Source organism: Heterodontus francisci, chromosome 5 (genome assembly GCF_036365525.1).
Source record: "Heterodontus francisci isolate sHetFra1 chromosome 5, sHetFra1.hap1, whole genome shotgun sequence".
Lineage (NCBI taxonomy): Eukaryota > Metazoa > Chordata > Chondrichthyes > Heterodontiformes > Heterodontidae > Heterodontus > Heterodontus francisci.
Window position 1 is genome coordinate 194,227,952 of NC_090375.1, and position 24,839 is coordinate 194,252,790.

Sequence of the window (24,839 nt, forward strand, 5' to 3'; positions counted from 1 at the left end):
GGATATAAGCTGACCCAGTGTTTGTGCAGTATCTCCCTCTCCTTTACACGGCAGTCTTGGCTACTTTCAGGTCATGCAATGTCTTAGCTGTTGGGTTTATGTTGTGCATCATGTAGGCTTTGTTTTTTGCATCAATGAGAGATATCATCTCAGCTGCGTAGGTCTCAAACCAGCTCTTGTTACAGGTTCTGCCTTTACTAAATGATGTTTCTGCTGCTTCATAGATCATTGACCTTAGTGACTTCTAATCTTCATCAATGCCGACATCAGTGCTTCCTGTTAAGGTTTTGGAGGGTAGCAAGCGTTCTAGCGACAGTGCGAAGTGCTGGTATTTGGCATCATTGCTTATGTCCCCACTCTGGCATCTTCTCCAATGCTCCTAACTTTTCGCCTTCCCTGCAGATATGGAAGGAGTTTACTTGCACACTAGGTCAGATGGCAAACTCTACAATCTATCAAGGCTGAAAGTGAAGACAAAAATACATCACGTCCTGATCAGAGAACTCCTCTACATTGATGATGCTGTGCTAGTCACTCACATGGAAACTCGATTACAAAGACTCATGGACTGTCTCTCCCGTGCCTGTAACTTGTTCTCCCTGACTATAAGCATCAAGAAAACTGTGGTCATGGGACAAGATGTTGCATCTCCACCCCTGATCACACAAAATAACACCTCACTGGAAATGGTTCAAAAATTCTGCTACTTTTGGTCCACGGTGACAGACAATCTGTCCCATGATGCAGAGCTCGATACACACATAGGGAAAGCAGTTACTGCCTTTGGCCAACTTGCGAAACGCACATGGGATAACACCAAGCTGACCCTTAGGACCAAGTGGATGGTTTATAAGGCCTGTGTTCTCAGCACCTTGCTGTATGGCTGTGAAACATGGGCAACTTTCAACTACCAGGAAAAGAAGCTCAATAATTTCCATCTTTGCTATGTTCAGTGCAATATAGGTATATCCTGGCAGAACAAAATCACAAATGTAGCAGTCCTCTCAAAGACAGAGCTCCCAAGTGTGTTGGCACTAATCAAACAGAGGCGGCTTCGGCGGATCGGACACGTCTGCAGGATGGAAGACGGTCACATACCCAAGGACCTTCTGTACGGTGAGGTAGCCAGGGCCAGATGATCAGTGGAGCGCCCAAAGCTCTGCTTCAAAGATGCTTGCAAGCCTGACATGAAGGCCCTAAATGTCGATTATCACACCTGGGAATCACTAGCTGGTGAAAGAGTGAAACGGCGACACATCCTGTGGACTGGTGTGCACTATCACGATAAACAGTGGCTACAGCAGCTTGGCAACAGGTGCTAACATCAAAAACGACAATTCACAGCGTCACTTTGCAGCTTCACGTGCAGCACTTGTGGCAGAATCTGCCTCTCAAGGATTGGCCTTCACAACCACCAGCAAAGGTGCACCAAGAGAAGAAACCCCATTTCAATGGATTGTTTGCTGCACGTCCATCATCTTTCATAGATGGATGGATGCCAACCAACATTGACCTGGTTCGGAAATTGGCTGAGCGTCAAAAGACAGAGAGTAGGGATAATGGGCAGGTACTTTAATTGGCAGGATGTGATGACTGGTGTCCCACGAGGATCTGTGTTGTGGCCTCAACTGTTCACTATATTCATTAACAACTTAGATGATGGGTTGGAACGCCACGTGTCCAAATCTGCTGATTGACACAAAGGTAGAGGGCATTGTAAGCAGTGTGGATGGAAACATAAAGTTACAAAAAGATATTGATAGATTAAGTCAATGGCAAAACTGAGACAAATGGATTTTAATATAGATAAATAAGTCTGAGGTCATCCATTTTGGACCTAAAAGGGATAGAACAGGATACTTTCTAAATGCTGAAAATCTAGAAACAGTGGAAGTCCAGAGAGACTTGGGGGACCAGGAGCATAGATCATTAAAACATGATCAGGTACAGAAAATTGTAAAAAGTGTTGGCCTTCCTCTCTAGAGGAATAGAAAACAGGGGGATAGAAGTCATGCTTCAGCCACGCAAAGCCTTGGGAGACCACACATGGTGTACTGTGAGCAGTTCTGGGCACCACACCTTAGGAAGGAGATATTGGTTTGGAGGGAGTGCAGTGTAGATTTACCAGAATGATCCCAGGACTCCAAGGGTTAAATTATAAGATTACACAAATTAGGGTTGTATTCCCTGGAATTTGGAAGGTTAAGTGATAAGTTGATTGAAAATTTAAGCTATTGAAGGGAACAGATACGGTAGATTGGGAGAAACTATTTCCCCTGCTTGGGGAGTTTAGGACCGGGGGGCATAGTCTAAAAATTACAGCCAGATCTTTCAGGAGCGAAATTAGGAAACAAAGGGTGGTAGAAGTTTGGAACTCTCTTCTGCAAATGTTCATTGATGGTAGATCAATTGTTGATTTTAAATCTGAGATTGAGAGATTTTTGTTTCTTTTAATTCGCTCATGGGATGTGAGTATTACTGGCAAGGCCAGCATTTATTGCCCATCCCGAATTGCCCTTGAGAAGGTGGTGGTGAGCTGCCTTCTTGAACCGCTGCAGCCCATATGGTGTAGGTACACCCACAGTGCTGTTAGGAAGGGAGTTCCTGGATCTTGACCCAGCGACAGGGAAGGAACGGCCGATATAGTTGCAAGTCAGGATGGTGTGTGGCTTGGAGGGGAACTTGCAGGTGGTGGTGTTCCCATGCATTGGCTGCCCTTGTCTTAAGGGACGTGGGGCAAAGGCGAGTATGTGGAGTTAAGTCGCAGATCAGCCATGATATTGATTGACGGAACAGGCTCACGGGGCTACATGGCCTCCTCCTGTTCCTATGCCACAGAATGGAGTATATCTCCACTGGCAGCATGTCGATGTAGCTCCCTGTGCCCCTGGTCCTCTTGCGATGCCTGCCTCCAATGGGCACAGAACTGCAGATGGAAGGACTGCATTATGATGAGCAGGCTCTATTCGCAGTTGCAATAGGGAGTTGACGAGATTGATGCACAGTTAATGCACAGGGTCTTAGTGCCCTAGTTGTTATCCTAATCTATTGTCCAATATTCAGTATATCAGATGGAGTGGGATCGGGGATTTGTACCAATAATACAGGGCAGCAATTCCCTAAGTGCTATAGTCTTCAGGCACTTAATTCCTAGAATATTCTGATATGCAACAGCTTACATTGAGTTATAGAATTGCATAGACATGGACATGAACCTTCTCCCACCTCTTCTCATTTCACCCTAACAGCATATCCCTCTATTCCTTTCTCCCTCATGTGTTGATCTAGCTTCTCCTTAAATGTATCTACACTATTCGCCTCAACCACTCCCTGTGGTAGCAAGTTCCACATTCTCACCACTCTCTGGGCAAAGAAATTTCTCCTGAATTCCTTATTGAATTTATCTTATCTTATGTTTATGACCCTATATTTAGTTTCCCCCACAAGTGGAAACATCTTCTCTGCGTGTACTCTATCAAACATCTTCTCTGCGTGTACCCTCTCAAGCCCCTTCATAATTTTAAAGACCTCCATCAGGTCGCCTTTCAATCTTCCATTTTCTAGAGAAAAGAGCCCCAGCCTGTTCAATCCTTCCTGATAGTCACAAGCTCTCAGTTCTGGTATCATCCTTGTAAAAAATATTTTGCACGTTCTTCAATGCCTTTTAATTCTTTTTGTAACATGGAGACCAGAACTCTGCACCGTACTCCAAGTGTAATTTAGCCAAGGTTTGCGACATAACTTCTCTGCTTTTCAATCCCTTGAAATGAACCCCAGTGCTTGGTTTGCCTTACTAACCTGCATCACTACTTTTAGTGCATCTGTACCCCCAGATCCCTCTGTTCCTCTATCCCATTTAAACACCAATTTTCAAAGCAGTATGTGGCCTCCTTATTGTTGCTGCCAAAATGCACCACCTCACCCTTATTTATATTGAAATTAATTCATCATCTGTTAAAGGCTGTGCCATTCATCTTGTTTCAGTTCCTTTTTGCAGGGAGGTTGCAGGATGGGGCTGAAGAGGCCGGTTGCAGCCACACTCATCGTACTATTCAGCAGTGTGATCATCGTTGTGACGATCTCGGTGTTACAGCAGCTCCAAAAAGTCACTCTTCCCATCGGAAATAAGGTACGTCGCACATTGCAGTGGTCGGCAAAGCTTGCTTGTCCGCACAAGCCCATGGAGTCGGTGGGGAGTAGGATTGCCAACTATGGTTTCCTGCAGGTGTCATTGTGTGACCTTCTTGCCTCCAAACACCTTGCCCTTGTCACGCTCCCCATCATTTGTCGCCCAACATGTCTGTCCTCACAGTGCCCTGCCATCCTATGGCCGATCGGGAAGCAAACAGACTCTTTTTTTATTCATTTGGGAATGTGGGCATCGCTGGCTAGGCCAGCATCTATTGCCCATCCCTAATTACCCTTGAGAAGGTGATGGTGAGCTGCCTTCTTGAACCATTGCAGTCTTGGGGTGTAGGTACATCCACAGTGCTGTTAGGAAGGGAGTTCCAGGATTTTGACCCAGTGACATTGAAGGAACAGTCAGGATGGTGTGTGGCTTGGAAGGGAACTTGCAGGTGGTGGTGTTCCCATGCATCTGCTGCCCTTGTCCTTCTAGATGGTAGAGGTCACGAGTTTGGAAAGTGCTGTCGAAGGATCCTTGGTGAGTTGCTCCAGTGTATCTGGTAGATACACTATGCGTCAGTGGTGGAGGGAGTGGATGTTTGTGGACGGGGTGCCAATCAAGAGGGTTGCTTTGTTGAGCTTCTTGAGTGTTGTTGGAACTGTACCCATCCAGGCAAGTGGAGAGTATTCCATCACACTCCTGACTTGTGCCTTGTAGATGGTGGACAGGCTTTGGGGAGTCAGGAGATGAGGTACTTGCTGCAGAATTCCCAGCCTCTGACCTGCTCTTGTAGCCACAGTATTTATGTCCAGTTAAGTTTCTGGTCAATAAAACAGCCCTTTTCCCATGTCTTGCCAATGAGACGTTGAACCGAGACCCATCTGCCCGCTCATGACACTGTTTTGAAGAAGAGGTGCAGAGTTCTCCCTGGTGTCTTGGTTCATATTTATACCTCAACCAGCATCACTAAAACAGATTATCTGGTCATTATCACATTTCTGTTTGTGGGATCTTGCTGTGCACATATTGGCTGCCACATTTCTTACACTGCAATAGCGACAACACTTCAGAAGTAATTCAGTATCTGTACAGTGCTTTGGGATGGCCTGAGGTTGTGAAAGGCGCTATAGAAATGCAAGCTTTTTCTTTCATTCGCTAATATTTTTATAACTATTAAGCTACATTGTTCAAAGAAAATTTTAAAAAACACAATTTTTTTAAGTCTGCTGTGATTTTTCTCCCGGTTGCTTGCTTGCAGCAGTGTCCTGGTGATAAATCTTTCATGGCTGGAAATTCCAGGACAATCCTGGAGTGTTGGCAACTCTAGGTGGAGAGCTCTGCCCATTGCCTATGCCAATCAGAGATTGTTTGATAAACCCTGGGCACCAAGCACCCAGATTTCCAATTACAATGCTGGCAGGAAAATTCCCTTAAATCAGGGTTGTCCAACATAGGGCCCGCGGGCCAGAATCGACCCCTCCAAGGTTTCCATCCAGCCCGCGGATGTAAACTGTACCTGGCCATTCCTCATCCTTGCCAAGGGCCCATGACTGGTAATTTCAGAGATGAGAAATTTCCCATTGGCTTCTTCTACCTGACCAGCTTTTAAAAAAAAAATCACACTGTCAGTTTCACAGCTGACAGGTGCTGGGAGCGGGAACAGCGGTTTCCCAACTCCGGACAGATTCGGGGGTTCACTGGCAGGCTTTTCAAAAAAAAAGTCGGAACCTGCTGGAAGACCCCAAATCTGTCCGAAGTTTGGAAACTGCTGTTCCTGCTCCCGTCATCTGTGAAACTTACATTGCGACTTAAAAAGAAACTGACCAACTACAAACTTGCTCTCCTGAGCGTTCCTGCTCTCAGCAACTGTCAGAAAGTGGAGGGGGGGGGGGGAAACAAGGGGTGGGGGGGAGAGAGAGAGTGGGGGAAGAGGGAGAGGTGTTGAGCGAGAGAGAGGGTAGAGAGAGAGGGGAACAGAGAGAGAAGGAAGACAGAGAGAGAGGGAGGACAGAGAGTGGGGGGGGGGGAGGGACAGTGAGCTAGGATGACACAGAGGGGGGGAACACAGAGGGGGTGAAACCAGAGGGGGTGGGGCATAGACAAGGGGGGACACAGGGAGAGACAGAGAAAGAGAGGGAGAGAGAGTGACCTCGACCACTCCTGACAGATGGTCATCTATCCGGAATATTCCGCATTGCTACAACAACTGTGCGGACAAACATTGATTTATTGTGCAAGCAAAAAGTTGCCAGATATCTCACTAAATCAGTGTCCAACAGAGTGATGAGAAAATAAGTCAATAAATTAATCTTCTCATTTAAAGCTCTTCACAAAAATAGACATTTGTTGTTGTTTTGATTAATAGTAAGATAAATTTTAATGCCTTTATCATTCCAAAATTGTCTCACCGGCCCCCTATAAGACAAAAATTGAAATGTGGCCCCCCCATGCAAAAAAGGTTGGACAGCCCTGCCTTAGAGCAATGCAGATGTCTCATCACACTTCCTTTCCCCTCACTCATCACTTATTGGCTCCTCTCAGCTGTCATTCTGCCATTCCCTCCTTTGAGGAGCAAGGCCAGGGAGTATGATATTGTTTTTGGTAGCCACAGCAGCTGGGAGCAATAGACACCTGGAGTGAAACTGGGACTGGGATAGGCAGGAAACAAGACACTGAGAGCCGGGAGCTGGGGTAGGGCTGGAACGGGCCAGACCAAAAATCAACGTTGCAAATTCAAGTGGAACCCAGCCAATCGCCATTTCCAGGAGGAGGCCCAGGGAGGAGGGAGAACGAACAGGCAGGGCCCGGGATTTTAAATACCAGCAAGGGGAGCTGAGTGGAAAAACAGGGCCGGGGACCAGGAAGAAGAGCAGAAGGGAGGAACAATTTAAATCATAGCAGGAGAAAAGAGGGAGGTAAGCCTGCAGGAGAAGCATTATGTCGAGGGGAGAAACAGCAGCAACTTAAAGGTGGGAAACAGGAGAGGTTACAGTCGGAGATGGGAGGCAGAGGCACTACACTGCCACCAGTGGCAGTAGGGCTGCAACTGCATCGTGACTGTTGACATTGTAAAATTTAATGGGAAATGTTGGTGTAGCAATTTAAACGTTGACACAAAACTGTGACCAAAAACAATCATGTCAGCACAAAGGGTGTGAGATTTGTGGGCAGAAACTGTAACTGTATCTCAGTGGTTCTCAAAATGTGGTCTGCGGACCACCAATGGTCCACAAGGGTCCTCCGCGGGCTGGTCCAGAATGCAAGTCAGTAACATGTAACACCACAGCCGAGGCCATGCAAGAAAACAGGTCAGAACCCTGAAGCCCCCCAAACAAGAGATGTCACACAACTATAGCAGCTGCCACGTGCCTGGCACAAGACTTGGGCAACGACAATGGAGTTTTATAAGCCAGATTTATGTTACTGTTGATTTTGTTTGATTAACATAGATGTAATTTAAGTATTAGTTTCTCAGAAGAAGATTATTGTGATGATTTAATAGAATGTTTTTCAAATAAATGTGTTCTCTTGTAGTATTAATGTTTATAATATGAAAATGTCCATACTTTTGTTTCTGGCATGAATTAATAATTTACTTATGGATATTTCATAAAAAATAATGCACATACATTTATTACATTTAATAGCGAAAAGCAGCTAAATATTTATTGTTTCCATAAGCATATACATTGTAGCTGGTCAGGTTGTGTGACGTCACCTAGCAAGGAGTCCAGCCTGCTCTCGTCTATGGCCTCAACTGAAAAGTTTGATACACTTTTGGCTCCAGCTACAGTCTGAGTGTCTTGGATGCACCGACCCAGCTCTGAAGCACCAATTGCCATTCCCAACGACGTACGACTGCGAGATCGGATTTTCAACACTCGAGGGACTGAAAACAAAGAGGAACTGGCTGAACGTGGAGCCCGATATGAGCCTGAAGCTCTCCAGCTTGGAACTAGACATCATCTCATTGGTGTCTCATCAAAAGCAGCGCCATTTTTCTCATTAATTCTGATCATTTAATTTTGCAGCGGCAAGAAAAAACGGAATAGGACTGGTAGGTGGTCCGCAGGGTCTTTGACCCCAGCTAAGTGGTCCACGGATGAAAATGTTTGCGAACCATTGGTCTAACCATATCTTACTACAGCATCACTGTAACTAAACACAGCCTAACCATATCTAACTATGACCTAATTGTATCTTTTCTAGTATGGGATCGTCTTCGATGCTGGAGCCTCTCGTACAATCGTTTATGTTTATAGCTGGCCAGCGGAAAAGGAGAATAACACTGGTGTAGTCAGTGAGAGATACATGTGTCAAATCGAAGGTACGGAGCTGAAATACATTTCACATGTACCTCCCACTAATTAACAAGGTCACTTAATTAACATCATTTAGAGGTGCTGGGAGCACAATGTGATAAAGCGAAAAAAATATACAGCTCTTAAAGGGCTGCTGGTCACCCTTCAGGTTATCCAATACTGAGAGTGGAGGGAGTCAAGACTCCACTGATGGAAGGAAGAGCAGTGGCTCTGTGTGTTGGACTCTCACCGCTGAGTCAGGCTAATAGTGTGTTCAAAGCCCACTGCTGTGACTTGAGCACAAATTCCAAGCTGATATTCCCAGTGTAGCACTGAGGGAGTGCTATGTTGTCAGAGGTGCCATCTATCAGGTCCCATCTGCCCCTGCAGGAAGATATAAAAGATCCCATGGCACTATTTTGTGAAAGAGCAGGGGAGTCCTTCTCGGTGTCCTCGCCAATATTTATCCTCAGACAATACTTATCCTCAACCAGCATCATAGGTTGCCTTGCACTGTCATCCCTTTTGCCATTTACTCTCTCCTGCCTTCCACCCTATCACAGACCTTCCCTTTTCAACTAAACTCCCCTCCCCCCTTTCCCTGCCTCTGTACTTGCTTAAAATCTGTTACATATCTTAACTCTTTCCAGTTCTCATGAAAGGTCATTGACCTGAAAGGCTTAACACTCTTTCTCTCTCCACGGAGGGAGCCTGACCTGCTGAGTATTTCCAGCATGTTCTGTTTTTATTTCACTTAAAAATAAAACAGATTATCCAGTCATTATCAAATTGCTGTTTGTGGGATCTTGCTGTGCGCAAACTGGCTGCCGCGTTTCCTGCATTACAACGGTGACTACAGTTCAAAAAGTGCTTCATTGGTTGTAAAGTGCTCCGGGACACCCTGAGGTCGTGAAAGATGCTATATAAATGCAAGTTCGGTCGTTATCATTTCTTAAACTGATGCAGTTTGTGTGATTCTCCCCGTCCACAGGACCTGCGATTTCCAGCTATGACAATGAACCTGAACAAGCAGCTCACTCAATGAAACAGTGCCTCAACAGAACAATGGAAATAATCCCAGTAGAAAAGCACAATACCACACCTGTCTACTTCGGAGCTACTGCCGGAATGCGACTACTGCAGTAAGATCATTTATTTAAACAATATCGCATTGCAGAGAATTTGTCACCTACAGTATTTAAAACATACACACCAAGTCTTTTAAAACACAACAAACTCTGGGAAGATCTCGCTCTTGTATGTCATGGAAAGGTAAGAAGGTATATCCCTGAAATAGATAAAAATTGCAGGGCTATTGAGATGGTGAGGAAGAGCAAGTGGGAAATGAGATTGGATAGCTCTTTCAAAGAGTGGGCACAGGCAATGATAAGACAAAAGGCCTCTTTCCGTGCTGTGTGATTCAATGCTAATATCCTCAGAGATACCCTCGCTCCATCACCAGAGCGTGGGGCTGGGAGCCCTGCTTTTTCTTGCGGCAGTGGAGTGGGAGCATTTGTGAGGAGATTCCCAGCAAAAGGATTGCCTCAGAGAACAGGCAGTGTAGTGGTTACAGTACTGGGCAAATAATCCCAAGTAGGTAAATTTAAAACCCCTTTCACTATGGCATTTCTGGCTTTGTTGCTAGTCTTCCGCCTTGAGCCATCACCTGTTTGTTGGGTGCGGGGGAAACGATATTTATTTGAGAGTCCTCAATTTTAAAATTCTCGTCCTGTTTTCAGATCCCTCTTTTTCCTCACCCCTCCCAATCTCTGTAACCTCCCCCAGCCCCACAACCCTCCAAGATATCTGCGTCCTTCCAATTCTGGCCTCTTGCACAATCCCAATTTTAATCGCTCCACCATTGGCGGCCATGCCTTCAGCTGCCGAAACCCTAAGCTCTGGAATTCCCTCCCTAAACCTCTCCACATGCCGAGCCCTCCGCCTTTAAGATGCTCCTTAAAACCTACTTTTTAACCAAGCTTTTGTTGTCATTGTTGCCCAGAAACCTCCTTTCCCCCATAGGAAACCAGAGCCTCAAAGTTTCAGGGTCCTCGTTCATGGATTTCCCTGCCCCTCAGATAAGTCACCCAGCTTTCCTCTTCTACTGCCTGCTCCCTAACACTCAGCAGTGCATCAGTGCTATTTTGACTGCACTGTGTAGTACAGAGGGAATGCTGCACTGTCAGAGGTGCTGTCTTTCAGATAAGGTGTTAAACAGAGACCCTGTCTGCTTTCATGTGGATGTAAAAGATCCACGCCTTACTTTTCCCTTAACCAGTGTCACTAAAGCAGATTATCTGGTCATCATCACACTGTTGTTTGTGGGAGCTTGCTGTGCTCTTTTCCAGTCCTGTACTTTATTTTGTTCTTATGTCACACAAGAGCCAGAAATATGCACAGTGCCCAGGTGGGATATTCTTTCTGTCATTCCCTGTCTTTAATCTCTCTCCCTCTGATCCCTCACAAGCACTCTAACATCTTGGCCCAAAATGTCCACAGGCATCCTGCCACAGGAGCGAGGTGGAAGACTCGCCAGTCAGTTGGGAATACCCGGATGTGCCAGATTCCCGGCCTGCTATGACTGTATTCACGGGGCCTTGATTTAGGCAGAACCCCATTGTGCCCTGACAAACAGTACCATTGTTTTAGACAGGGTGTGGCCAAGGGATTGGGATTCCCAACCTGTGAGTTTCATATCTGCCTGCCCTGGAATCTACTGGGCCTTTAGTGGCCTTAGGTTCACCTGGAGGTGGGGGTGGATAGGGGGGGTGGGGTGGGTTCAGGCTTTTTCTAATTGGCAGGGTGTGATGAATGGAGTCCCGCAGGGGTCTGTGCTGGGGTCTCAACTCTTTACAATTTATATCAATGACTTAGATGAAGGGAGTGATGGCATGGTAGCTAAGTTTGCAGATGACACAAAGATAGGTAGAAAAGTATGTTGTGAAGCGGACATAAGGAGATTGCAGACTGATATAGATAGGTTGAGTGAGTGGGCAAAAATCTGGCAGATGGAGTATAATGTGAGAAAATGTGAAGTTGTTCACTTTGGCAGGAAGAATAAAAAAGTAGAGTATTACTTAAATGGAGAACGACTGCAGAATTCCAAGGTGCAGAGGGATCTAGGTGTTCTAATGCGTGAGTGACAAAAAGTTAGTAATCAGGTACAGCAAGTAATAAAGAAGGCTAATGGAATGCTATCCTTTATTATGAGAGGAATTGAAAATAAAAGTAAGGATGTTATGCTTCAGTTATACAGGACATGGGTGAGACCACATCTCAAATACTGTGTGCAGTTTTGGTCTCTTCATTTAAGGACGGCTGTAAATGTGTTGGAGGTGGTTCAGAGGAGGTTTACTAGATTGATACCTGGAATGAGCGGGTTGTCTTATGAGGAGAGGTTGGGCAGACTGAGCCTGTTTTCACTGGAGTTTAGAAGAGTGAGGGGAGATTTGATTGAAGTTTATAAAATCCTGAACGGTCTTGACAAGGTGGATGTGGAAAGGATGTTTCCTCTTGTGGGTGAGTCCAGAACTAGGGGTCACTGTTTTAAAATTAGGGGTCTCCCTCTTAGGACAGAGATGAGGAGAAATCTTTTCCCAGAGGGTTGTGCGACTTTGGAACTCTCTGCCTCAGAAGGTGGTGGAGGCGGGGTCATTGAATATTTTTAAGGCGGGGTTAGATAGATTCTTGTTAGGCAAGGGAATCAAAGGTTATGGGGGTAGATGGGAGTGTGGAATTCCGAGACACAAACAGATCAACCATGATCTTATTGAATGGCAGGACAGGCTAGAGGGGCCGAATTGCCTCCTTCTGCCCCTAATTCGTATGTTTGTATGTTCCTATATGTCAGCTTGAGTTTCCCCCACAATATTCGTTAATTTCCTGGTTGGCCACAAATCTTCATCTTTTGTGCTAGTGGCATTCCTTAATGTTGATTCCAGTGCTGTGTTTTGCCAACCCTTCTACAATGGTGGTGCCTGAGATGCAAACCCCTCCCCTCTTCCATCCCCCACTATTACACAGAATTCCTAGCAGGCTCAGTAGCAGAGGTGCCCAGGCTTTGCATGTCTGGGACTGAGATCCCGTACCTATGTAATATGGAAATGATGCAAACCGTGAAGCAATGAACTGGAGTCTCAAGGTGTGTTGCTTCGAAAGGGAGACACACTGGGCACCAGCAGGGCTTGGAGTGTTGACTGCAATGTTATGGCCCTAATTCTGCATGGTGCCAGGAACATAAGAGCAGGAGTAGGCCATTCAGCCCATCGAGCCCGCTCTGCCATTCAATTAGATCATGGCTGATCATCTACCTCAACGCCACTTTCCCATGCTATCCCCATATCCCTTGATCTCTGTATCCAGATATCTTTCGATTTCTGTCTTGAACATGCTCAGTGATTGAGCTTCACAGCCCTCTGGGGTAGAGAATTCCAAAGATTCACCACCCTCTGAATGAAGAAATTCCTCCTCATCCCAGTCTTAAATGGCGTACCCCTTAGTCTGACTCTGTGTCCCCTTGTTCTAGAGTCACCAGCCAGGGGAAACATCCTATCAATCAGCCACTCTGTCACGCCCTGTAAGAATTTCATAAGTTTCAATGAGATCACCTCTCATTCTTCGAAACTCTAGAGAGTACAGGCCTGGTTTCCTCAATCTCTCCTCATGACAATCCCGCCATCCCAGGGATTAGTCTGGTGAATCTCCGTTGCACTCCCTCTATGGCAAGTATATCCTTCCTTAGATGAGCAGAGGCTTGTGCACATACTCTTCAGGTATTATCAGCAGGAGCTTGTAAAATGATCTGGAACACACTGCCTGGAAGAACGGTGGTGGAAGCAGATTCAGTCGTAACTTTCAAAAGAGGAATTGGATGAACTCTTGAAGAGGAGAAATTTGCAGGGCTGTGGGGAAAGAGCAAGGGCAGTAGGGACTAATCAGATAGCACTTTCAAAGAGAGGTCATAGGCACGATGGTTCAAATGGTTTCTTTCTGTGCTGTATGATAGCTGAGAATAAATCAATCCACTGTATCTGATGTAAAACATGTGTATTTCTCTAACCCTGGCTCTATCCCTCCTTCTCTTCATGGAACTGTCAGGTTAGAGAACACAACAGCCGCATCCATGATCCTCTCAGCGATTAAAGATTACCTCCGTTCTTCACCGTTTGATTTTAGAGGTGCCCAGATTATCTCAGGGAGGGAGGAAGGAGTCTACGGATGGATAACAGCAAATTATTTACTGGACTACTTGCGGCAGGTTTGTCTAAGTTACATCCCCGGTGTTCTGGATGAATCGCTTCACTCCGTCTGCTGCTTTGCTGTCCTTCCCTGTGGGTTGTGACTTGCATCAGCATACAGGCTCACAGCTGCCCTTTACTACTGTGCTCAATAGCTCATTCTAAACAGTGTGAGCCAGATACTGATTGCTGACAAGGGTACTTGATTGGAGAAAGACTTTGCATTTATATAGCGCCTTTCACCACCTCGGGATGTCCCAAAGCAGCAGCCCCCCAGTACTACACTGGGAATGTCAGCCTGAGTGGAACTTGAACCTACAGCCTTTGACTGCGGCTGTTCTCACTTGACGACCACGCAAACTGGCGAGCGATCAAGAATTGTTTTGCCTGGGGCTTGAAGGCCAACTTCTGCAGTCCTCCAGTCACTCCAGCTAATGGCCAGCTGACTCAGCCCTGATCTAGGGCCATCTGGTCTGCATGGGTTCAGGGTATATTCTGCCTTTGACCACTGAACCACCGGGGAAGTGACTGAAATGGCAGCTCAGCTGAATCCATAGGTGAGACATGGTTCTATGTCGTCCATGAACTTAAGGTCATCCAAAACTCTGCTGCTGGTATCCCAACTCGCAACAAGTCCCATTCACCCATCACCCCTATGCTCGCTGAGCTTCACTTGCTCCTGGTTTAGCAATGCCTCGATTTTAAAATTCTCATTCTTGTTTTCAAATCCCTCCATGGCTTCATCCCTCCCTATCTCCATAATCTCCTCTAGCCCCACAACCATCCAACATCTCTGCGCTCCTCCAATTCTGGCCTCTTGAACATCCCTGATTTCCTTCACATCACCATTGGTGACCGTGCCTTCAGCTGCCTGGCCCCTAAGCTCTGGAATTCCCTCCCTAAACCTCTCCGCCTCTCTCCTCCCCTTTTAACATGCTCCTTAAAACTTACCTCTTTGACCAAGCTTTTGGTCATTTGGCCTAACATCTGCTTATGTGGCTGGGTGTCAAATTCTGTTTGATAATGCTCCTGTGAAGCACCTTGGGATATTTTACTATGTTGAAGGTGCTATATAAATGCAAGTCATTGTTGGTATCCTGCAACATTTTCATGTTTGTCAATATTCATCTCAGTGGTTTATTTGTCCTAAAAACCTTGGCAGAGACGTACTTGGAAACAGTTGAAACGAACCATTGCCGTAAAGACCACGGGCACTCTGGATCTGGGTGGAGCTTCTACAGAAATAGCTTTTGTCCCCAAACAGCATTCACACAAGCATGAAACCACAATAATCACATTGTACAGTTACAAGTACAAGGTCTACACTCAAAGCCTGGCATGCTATGGAAGAGATGAAGCTGAGAAGAAGTACAGGGCTAAACTCATCCAGGTAACATCTTAAACAATTCAAACAACTGGCTGGAAATTCCTTTTTGTGTTATAAGACTAGGTGCAAACCCTGAAAGAAAGGAGGAACTTCCATCGCACCTTTGACGACCACAGGACCTCCCAAAGTGTTTTACAGCCAATGAAGTACTTTTGGAACGTACTCACAGTTGTGATGTCGGAAGCGCAGCAGCCAATTTGTGCACGGCAAGATCCCACGAAGAGTGATGTGATAATGGCCAGATAATCTGATTTTAGTTGTCGGTTGAGTGATAAATATTGAGCACCAGGGAGAACATCCGCGCTCTTCTTCAAATAAGAGTCGTGGGATCTTTTACATCCGCCTGAGGATAGGTTGTTTGTTGTAACAGGCTCGGAGTGGCCCCTCTGGAGCAAGAATAACACTTTTAACAGTTGTGGAGGTTACCCATTTGGGGAATGACAGCATTACCAACTCAAGGAGCTTAGTATATCATTGATATGTCTATTGATATAATGCAGCATATGGATAGGTAAATGATTTCAGTATTTACATAAGGGGGACAAATTTGTATGATCAGAAGGAAAATTGTGGATAGCACACATGTAAATTTCCTCAACATGCCCCAGTGCGTGAGACTCACTGCAGAGGGTACAGCTTCATATAGACTGAACTCCGGGCGGAGTGTGATTATCTATAGACACAGAACTACACAGTGTCAATGGGTAGCACTCCTGCCTCTGAATCTAGAAGATTATGGGTTCAGTTCCCACTCCAGAGACTTGAGTGGATGTCTAGGCAGATACTTCCAGTGCAGTACTGAGGGAGAGCTGCACTGTTGGATTTGCTGTCTTTTGGATGAGATGTCAAACCCAGGGACTGTCTGCCCTCTCAGCTAGCCGTAAAAGATTCCCACTGTACTATTCAAGGAAGAGTGGGGCAGTTCTCCCCAATGTCCTGGCCAATATTATCTCTCAAGCAGCATCGCGAAAAAAAATTATCATACTGCTGTTTGTGGGATCCTGCTGTGCTCAAATAGGCTGCTGCATTTCCTACATTACAACAACGACTACACTTCAAAAGTGCTTCATTGGCTATAAAATGCCTTGGGTCGCCCTGAGATCATGAAACATAAGAAATAGGAGTAGGCCACTAGGCCCCTCGAGCCTGTTCCACCATTCAATAAGATCATTGCTAAACATCTACATCAACCACACTTTCCTGTCCTATTCCCTATCCCTTGAATCCCTTAGTGTGCAAAAATCTATTGATCTCTGTCTTGAACATACTCACGACTGAGCATCCACACTGCTCTGGGGTACAGAATTCCAAAGATTCACAACCCTCTGAGTGAAGAAATTTCTCCTCATCTCAGTCCTAAATGGACGAGCTTTTAACCTGATGCTATGACCTGTAATTTGAGACGATCAGGCTAGGGGATGCAGCTTCTCAGCATCTACGCTGTCAAGCCCTCTAGGACTTGTATATGTTTCAACGAGATCTTTTAAACTCCAGGAAACAGAGGCCCATTCTACTCAATTTCTCAAGGTGCTATAGAAAAGCAAGTTCTTTCTTTCTTTCTTTCTTTCTTTCTACTTGTTTTACTTTAGTAGAAATAACTATATTTACACATACCTGTCTGTTTTTTCAACTCAGAAATCGACCAGGAAATCAAGCATTGAAGACCCTTGCCTTCACTCAAACTACAATCTGACTATCCGGCTGATGAATATATTTGATAGTTTATGCACTGAGGCTGAGACACCAAAGACGTATAACCCTGACAACAATGTCACATTTATAGGAACTGGAGAACCTTTACTGTGCCAGCAGAAGATACTGTTAATATTTAAGTTTAAACAGATCTACAGTGAAGGTAATTGGATACCTAGAAATCGCCAGCCAAGCATCCATGGAGACTTTGTGGTACGTTACCGAATGGTTGGAGTATCTCACTTTGCTTTTCCCGTATTGTTTTGGTCATGAGCTTTACTTGTGAAATGTATTCATCTTTATTCAAACCATCTAGGCCTTTTCTGGTTTCTACTACACAATGGAAGTCTTGAATTTAACCAGGTCCTTTTCCATGGAAACCTTCCACTCAACAGTTCGGGCTTTCTGCCAGAAAAGCTGGGATCAGGTAAGTGGCGGAATTAATGTCCATATTTTATACACTCTATCAGCTATAGCCAATTGGAAATCCCAGGGAGGCTGCAAGCTGTGTACTAATGTCTTTGTTCTAGACTCATAGATAGACGTCCTTTTTTAATGCCTCTACTGGGTACAACTATCATGCAGCAAACCAGCTAAAGACCCTGTAGGGTCACATTCAGGGTGTGTCTCAGTTTAAAATCCAAAATACTTACATGCTACTCGTAGACATGTTACATACTACTTACTGGCATTGACCATTGCATGCTACTTAAAGACATGGCGTGCTACATGCTACTTACAGACATGACACATTACATGCTACTAACAGACGTATGTCAAACTCCATGCAAATTGATAGTGTCAAATACAAAACAGAAAGTGCATCACTATCAATGCAGCAAAGTGCAAACTAAATAATATCATCTATCTTGCAGGTTCAGCAGTTATTGCCAAATGTGACGGACTCATTTCGCAGAGCGTATTGTTTCAATGCCAACTACATCTATGCCCTACTGGTGCAAGGTTACAAGTTCGATCGATTGAGTTGGACCCAGATAAGCTTTCAAAAACAAGTAAGTTTAGAAATGTAAAAACACTGTTTTGTAAAACCTGCCTCTGTTATTTGATTTGTAGTGATTTATTTGGAGTGGGGGAAGGGTTACGCTCTAATTTCTCCATACCATTCCAACCCTGACGATGGGGCAGAGAATCCACCTTCATTCACAGATGGAGTACACTGTTGAGCTGACGTGAGGAGGAAGTTGGGTTTTAATTTTCTAATTGTCTGGATTCACAGCAGGGAGTGAAAGGGTTCTGATTCAAGGAGGTGCTCGGTGATATCACTTGTAGCACATAAAACAGACTAGATTGGATTTTGCAAATGTTTAGCAATGTGCAGGATTGTGCATTGTTTGCCATAAACCTCCATCATTCACCTGGAGTTCCAAGATTCCACTTCTTTAGGTGCAAAGGAATATTATTAATGGTTTGCTTTAATCTCTCTCTAGAGATGTCTGAGATGTCAATCTCATATGATTTTATTTTATTTAGAGATACAGCACTGAAACAGGCCCTTCGGCCCACCGAGTCTATGCCAACCAACAACCACCCATTTATACTAACCCTACAGTAATCCCATATTCCCTACCACCTACCTACACTAGGGGCAATTTACAATGGCCAATTTACCTATCACCTGCAAGTCTTTGGCTGTGGGAGGAAACCGGAGCACCCGGCGAAAACCCACTCGGTCACAGGGAGAACTTGCAAACTCCGCACAGGCAGTACCCAGAATCGAACCCGGGTCCCTGGAGCTGTGAGGCTGCAGTGCTAGCTGCGGTGCTAAGCACTGTGCCACCCTAAATTGCCGATTGTCAATTTCTGTTCTCTCCCAGGGTCTTTTTGCCAAATTGAGATTTTCTGGACACTTGTCAATGAAATTTCTGTATCCCCTGGTTTTGTTTTGTATTTGTGGGAGGGTAAATAAGCCATTTAGTGTGGCTATCAGTCAAATTAATCTTTTCCAGTTACAATGATTGGGCGATAAGTCATGATAGGTGACAAAAGTTGACAGGTTATGTATTGAGTTAGATAGATTCTTGATTGACAAGGGAGTCAAAGGTTATAGCAGGTATCCAGGAAAGTAGAGGTTAGGCCACAATCAGATCGGCCATGATCTTATCAAATGACGCAGCAGGCTTGAGGGGCCAAATGGCCTACTCCTGCTCCTAATTCGTATGTTCGTATGTACCAAAATATGGTTAGTAGGTGATTGAAGTTAACCAGTAGGTTATATAAATTGACTAGTTGGCAGAATAAGCCAATTTATAGATGGAAGAGGTTGTTGCCTTGGATAAGCCTTGAAGCCCTCAAAATTCCTAATGGAGACATGGATGAATTGTTAAGAGATGTTCAATGCTCTCACTGTCCATGATCCAAAGCCTTCCCCCAGAGTTAAGGATTGCACAAAATTGTTGATGCTACTGATACTCGAAATGACGATGGGAGTGGTTCATATCTGGCCAGAGGCCTATTGTGGCTCAGGTTTAAGGTCTATGATCAACCCAAGGGTGCAATGTAAAGAATTTGGCAGCTGTTTTATTCTATTTTCCACTGAGGTGCCATTCCATATTAACTATTGTGTGACAATGCACTACCCAGTGACAGTAGTGACCCTTTGAATTTCAGTACAAGACCTTTTTAATCTTTGGCTGCTGGAGGCATTTAAGACTATGTGAAATATTTAATCCTCTAATATGCTGTTTCCTTTGTTGCAGGTGGAAAATAGCAGCATAGGCTGGTCACTTGGTTACATGTTAAACCTTACCAACATGATCCCATCAGAAAATCAAGTGATCCAAACACCAATGAGTGAGGCTGTATTCTGTGGACTTCTCTTTTTGTTTTCCACTTTAGTTTTGTTCTGTTCAATGTTCATTTGTATGTCAGTACTACGTTCAATTTAGTGCAATTTACCAGACTGTTTCTTGAGCTCCTAACAGTAACAGAATATTTAGATAAAACCAGTGCTATCTGGATGGGAAAAGGAAAAACACTGTGATGAAGGATCTTCCCCAAAATTTATAGCACCATTTGCAGTCCCCTATTAAAACTATAGGCCCTGTGGATTTAATAGGAAAATTTCAAAAGCACTATGGAGTCATGTTTCTATATTCATGCATTGAGAAACAGTGATTATGGCACTGTAAGGTGTGGATTTGACAACAGAAATCGAGTGAGAAAAGGGGAAGGATCGAGAAGAGTCAGAGAGAGAAAGGACTAAAAAAGATGGCAATAAAGAGAGAAGCAAAGGATCAAATTGTTAAATATTAAGATCAGGCCTACAATGATTGAGGATGCAGTATTGGCTTGATCTCACAATGAGGCAAGTGGAGGCCTCATTTTTACTGCTTGTTATCATTGCTGCAGCTAGGGGTCAAGGGTTCTATTCATGGGACTCAGATAAAGGGGAAGCTGTTCATTTGCCTTTTGCCATCTGCCTGATTTTTAATGGTGGAAAATAGTTGTTGAGATGGTTAGTTTTCTCCTTTTAGTCTTTAACATGTGGGGGATGGCGACTGGACTTTACATTGGCACGAATTTCAGCAACCCTTACCCATCCAACTTCACATAAGCTTCTTTTGACGCATTCTGCATCAAATAAACCTGAGTCCTATTTGCTGACAGGAACTTTACAAGACCCTTTTTGAATCTCATCTTGGTTTCTTGTTTCCCTCCTCCCCCCCCCACCCCCCCACCCACCCCCCAATCGTTGCTGATTCCACATTCAGCACTTTTGCTCAAAAATTGAGTTATCGATAAACTGCGATCATTATCCTGCAGGACATTAATCCATTCACTCCGAGCATGTGTGTGAGTTTTCACTGGAGGTGCATACTTGCCATGGAATCTGTCTTGCTGCAATGAGCATGTAAAAGCGAGGAACCCAAAATGTAACACTGCACATCTCTTCATGCATAATTACTTAGATTAAAATAAGGAAATCCATTCTTGGCTTCATAATTGATGATATGTGAATGTAAACCTAGATATAATACATAACTGAGAAAGGATATCTTGATGTGCAATGAGGATTTCAGGAAACATTGGTCCTGTGACACAAGTTTTGTCATTTCTTTTTGTGTGAAATAAAAAGTGTTTGCAAAGTATAAAAGTGAAGTACTGTACTTTTCCTTGACCGAAATGCTAATGGTTAACGAGTTGAATGACTGAAAGAAAGAAAAGAAAGACTTGCATTTATATAGCACCTTTCATGACCACCGGATGTCTCAAAGTGCTTTACAGCCAATGACGTACTTTTTTTGAAGGGTAGCCACTGTTGTAATGTAGGAAGCCCGGCAGCCAATTTGCACACAGCAAGCTCCCACAAACAGCAATGTGATAATAACCAGATAATCTGGTTTTTGTGGTGTTGATTGAGGGATAAATATTGGCCAGAATACCAGGGAGAACTCCCCTGCTCGTCTTCGAAATAGTACCGTGGGATCTTTTACAGCCCCCCAAATGCAGGCAGTGGGGCCTCTGTTTAATGTCACATCCAAAAGGCGGCACCTCCGACAGTGCAGCACTCCCTCAGCACTGCACTGGAGTGTCATCCTTGATTTTTGTGCTCAAGCCCTGGACGTGGGCTGAGCGAATGGCTTTCACTGCTGCCTGCCAATTTGCATCCATGAACAGTAAAACTGAGTGAACACAAAGCAAAATGCTACAGATGCTGGAAATCTGAAATAAAAAGAGAAAATGCTGGAAATACTCAGCATGTCAGGCAGCATTTGTGGAGAGAGAAAAACAGAGTTAATGTTTCAGGTCAGTTCGGACGAAAGATTTAAATTCATTCAAAACTCATCCTCTTGCACAGTGTTAAAATCAGGCCCAACATTTCAGGTCAATGACCTTTTGTCAGAACGTTCCAATGACAAGTCATTGACCTGAAAGAATAAAACCGAATTTACTGTTTGCTAACAATATAGCACAGAGCCAAATAAAAATGTTTTCTTTTGAACATGAATTCAAGTATATATTAAAATTAACATTGAAAGCAACTTCAGGTGTCACAAAGGACCTAAAATAGACTGTATAGACCTCGGATGTAGGACATTATAGGTCATGTCTCTCATAGCAGCAGCTGCATACCGCCATAGCATTCTATCTGTGGCTCCATTGGAAACTCCAGGTCAACAGCATTGCTGCCATAGCTGGCAATATTTGTACATTGTGTGCCATTAAAAATCTAAGATTCAGCAGTCATTTCAGAGCTAATGTATCTAACTACATTGCGCTCTTATGTTAAGTAGTTGGAAGTATTCCAATACCACTTAGTCAATAAATGAAAGTTATGGATGCTGCCATTTACAAAGTCATTTTCGATTGTTAAAGAGACCCCTAAGAAAACGTATTGGCTTGAATTCAGATTTTGAAATGCAAGTGTGCCTGAACTACTTTTTCTACTTGCAGCACCAGAATGCAATTACCACAAAGTCTGCAGCCCCGAGCATGCGGCAGGCCTTTAAAGAGGGCAATTCAACAGATAGCTTAGACTGAGATGTAGTCCCCACTGCATACACAACAACTTGTATTTAGTGCCATTAATGGTGGAACATGTCCCACCCATTTCACAGGAATGATTAACAAACAAAATCTGACACCAAGCCACATCAGGAGATATTAGGCCTGATATTAGATACCAGGGTGACTAAAAGCTTGGTCAAGTAAGGTTTTAAGGAACTTCTTAAAGGAGGAAAGAGAGCGACGGAGAGCTGGGGAGGTTTAGGGAGGGAATTCCAGAGCTTAGGACCTTGGCACCTGAAGGCAGAGCCGCCAATGGTGGAACAATGAAAATTGGGGATGTGCAGGAGATCACAATTGGAGGAGCGTGGAGACTTCAAAGGGTGGTAGCATTGGAGGATACAGAGATGGGAAGGGGCAAGGCCAGAGAGGGATTTGAAAACCGTGATGAGAATTATAAAATCAAGGCATTGCCAGACCAGGAGTCAATGCGGCACACGGATGATAGGCAAACAGGACTTGGTCCGAGTTGGGATACAGGCAGCAGTTTTGTATAAGCAACCGTTTATGGAGGGCACAAGGTGAGATAGTGCCTCAAGCACACCTGTGCGAATGAGATTTTTCCACTATGTGCAGTGGATGATAAAACCAGCTGCCGGATGATTCCTCTAGCCAAGTGTGAACAGCTGCCCAAAATCTCCCATCAGGTGTTGGCACACTTAACTACAGGTGCCAGCCTGAAAGGGGATACTTTTTGGGTAGCTTCAATCATGTTGTTGTTGGTATCCTTCCATCTATGAAAGATGATGGACATGCAGCAAACAATCCATTTAGGTGGGGTGTCTTCTCTTGGTGCACTTTTGCTGATGGCTGTGAAGGCCAATCCTTGACAGGTTCTGCCACAAGTGCTGCACGTGAAGCTGCTGTAGCCACTGGTCATCGTGGTAGTGCACACCTGTCCACAGGATGTGTCACCATTTCCCTCTTTCACCAGCTAGTGACTCCCAGATGCGATAGTCGACATTTAAGGCCTTCATGTCACGCTTGCAAGCATTCTTGAAGCGGAGCTTTGGGCACCCCACTGGTCGTCTGGCCCCGGCTACCTCACCGTACAGAAGGTCCTTGGGTATGTGACCGTCTTCCATCCTGTAGATGAGTCCGATCCACCGAAGCTGCCTCTGTTTGATTAGTGCCGACAAACTTGGGAGGCCTGAAAGGGGAGACATTGGGGAGTTTCAATCATTTTCCCAGAATTAAAACATGTTAATCTAAGGCATCCTTGATAATAGGGCAAATACATCATTGCACTGGCACTTTTGAATTGCCTAAATTAGCCAGCACCTTTAATTGGCTTCAGCAGTAATGGCAAATGATCAGTGTCCTTTGCCCATGGTAAGTGCGGGCAGTGCAATTAGTGGGAACTGTCATGAACTGATGAAAATAACCACCCAGGACAGCAGTGCTATGATAGTGAAGTTCAGGGAACATTAAGTTCAGTCTCATTTACCTGCTCAATCCCCATAGCCCTGCAAGTTTATTTCCCTCAAGTGCCCAACCAATTTTCGTTTGAAATCATTGATCATCGTGAATTTCACCACTCATTCATGCATTGAGTTCCAGATCATTACCACTCACCGTGTAAAAATGTTCACTTGCCCAAAACCTTAAATCTGTGCCATCAGCTAATGGGAACTGCTTTTCTTTGTATTCCTTATCCAAACCTATCAATCTTGTACACCTCTATAAAATCTCCCCCCAATCTCCTTTGCTCTCATTGAGTATGTTTAAAGCAAGAGATTGACAGATTTCTAAATACCAATGACATAAAGGGATATGGAGATAGTGTGGGAAAAAGGCATTGAAATGGATGATCAACCATGATCGTATTGAATGGCGGAGCAGGCTTGATGGGCTGAATCCTATGCTCTAAGAACAACCCCAGTTTCTCCAACCTACTTTGTAGCTAAAATCCCTCATCCCTGGAACCATCCTGGTGAATCTCCTCTGCACCCTCTGAAGGACCCTCACATCCTTTCTAAAGCGTGGTGATCTGAACTGAACACAATACTCTAGTTGGAGCCTGAACAGAGCTTTATAAAGGTTTAGCATAATTTTTTTTATTCGTTTCATGGGATGTGTGTCACTGATAAGGCCAGCATTTGTTGCTCATCCCTACTCGCCCTTGAAAAGGTGGTGGTGAGCTGCCTTCTTGAACCGCTGCAGTCCTACTTGTCTGGGTACGCCCACAATGCTGTTAGGAAGGGAGTTCCAGGATTTTGACGAGTGAAGGAACGGCGATATAGTTCCAAGTCAGGATGGTGTGTGGCTTGGAGGGGAATTTGCAGATGATGATGTTCCAATGCATCTGTTGCCCTCATCCTGTTAGGTGGAAGTGGTCACGGGTTTGGAGGGTGCTGTTGAAGGAACCTTGGTGAGTTGCTACAGAGCATCTTATAGACGGTACACACTGCTGCCACTGTGCGCCAGTGGTGAAGGGAGTGATTGTTGAAGGTGGTGGATGGGGTGCCAATCAAGAGGGCTGCTTTGCCCTGGATGGTGTCGAGTATCCTGAGTGTTGTTGGAGCTGCACCCATCCAGGCAAGTGGAGAGTATTCCATCACACTCCTGAC

The 24,839-nt window shown here is 44.7% G+C and overlaps 1 protein-coding gene across 1 annotated transcript; it reads left to right on the plus strand.

Moving 5' to 3' along the window:
* The first annotated feature begins 257 nt into the window (after positions 1-257).
* entpd3 (ectonucleoside triphosphate diphosphohydrolase 3) lies at positions 258-19,724 on the plus strand. The gene is made up of 12 exons (XM_068032688.1): positions 258-328; positions 1,345-1,567; positions 1,657-1,716; positions 3,998-4,129; positions 8,336-8,453; positions 9,419-9,569; positions 13,525-13,684; positions 14,827-15,054; positions 16,687-16,956; positions 17,060-17,170; positions 17,619-17,756; positions 19,461-19,724. Exons 1-12 carry the CDS (start codon positions 258-260, stop codon positions 19,647-19,649), a joined length of 1,851 nt encoding a protein of 616 aa, XP_067888789.1. The 3' UTR covers positions 19,650-19,724.
* The last annotated feature ends 5,115 nt before the right edge of the window (positions 19,725-24,839 follow it).

What these genes read in the sequence shown, in the direction of transcription:
- entpd3 (XM_068032688.1), top strand. Translation starts at nt 258, where the DNA reads ATGCCGACATCAGTGCTTCCTGTTAAGGTTTTGGAGGGTAGCAAGCGT. An exon ending in AGCGACAGTGCGAAGTGCTG is followed by an intron (nt 329 to 1,344) that starts GTATTTGGCATC and finishes GACAATTCACAG; the next exon opens with CGTCACTTTGCAGCTTCACG. An exon ending in AGAGTAGGGATAATGGGCAG is followed by an intron (nt 1,568 to 1,656) that starts GTACTTTAATTG and finishes TTAACAACTTAG; the next exon opens with ATGATGGGTTGGAACGCCAC.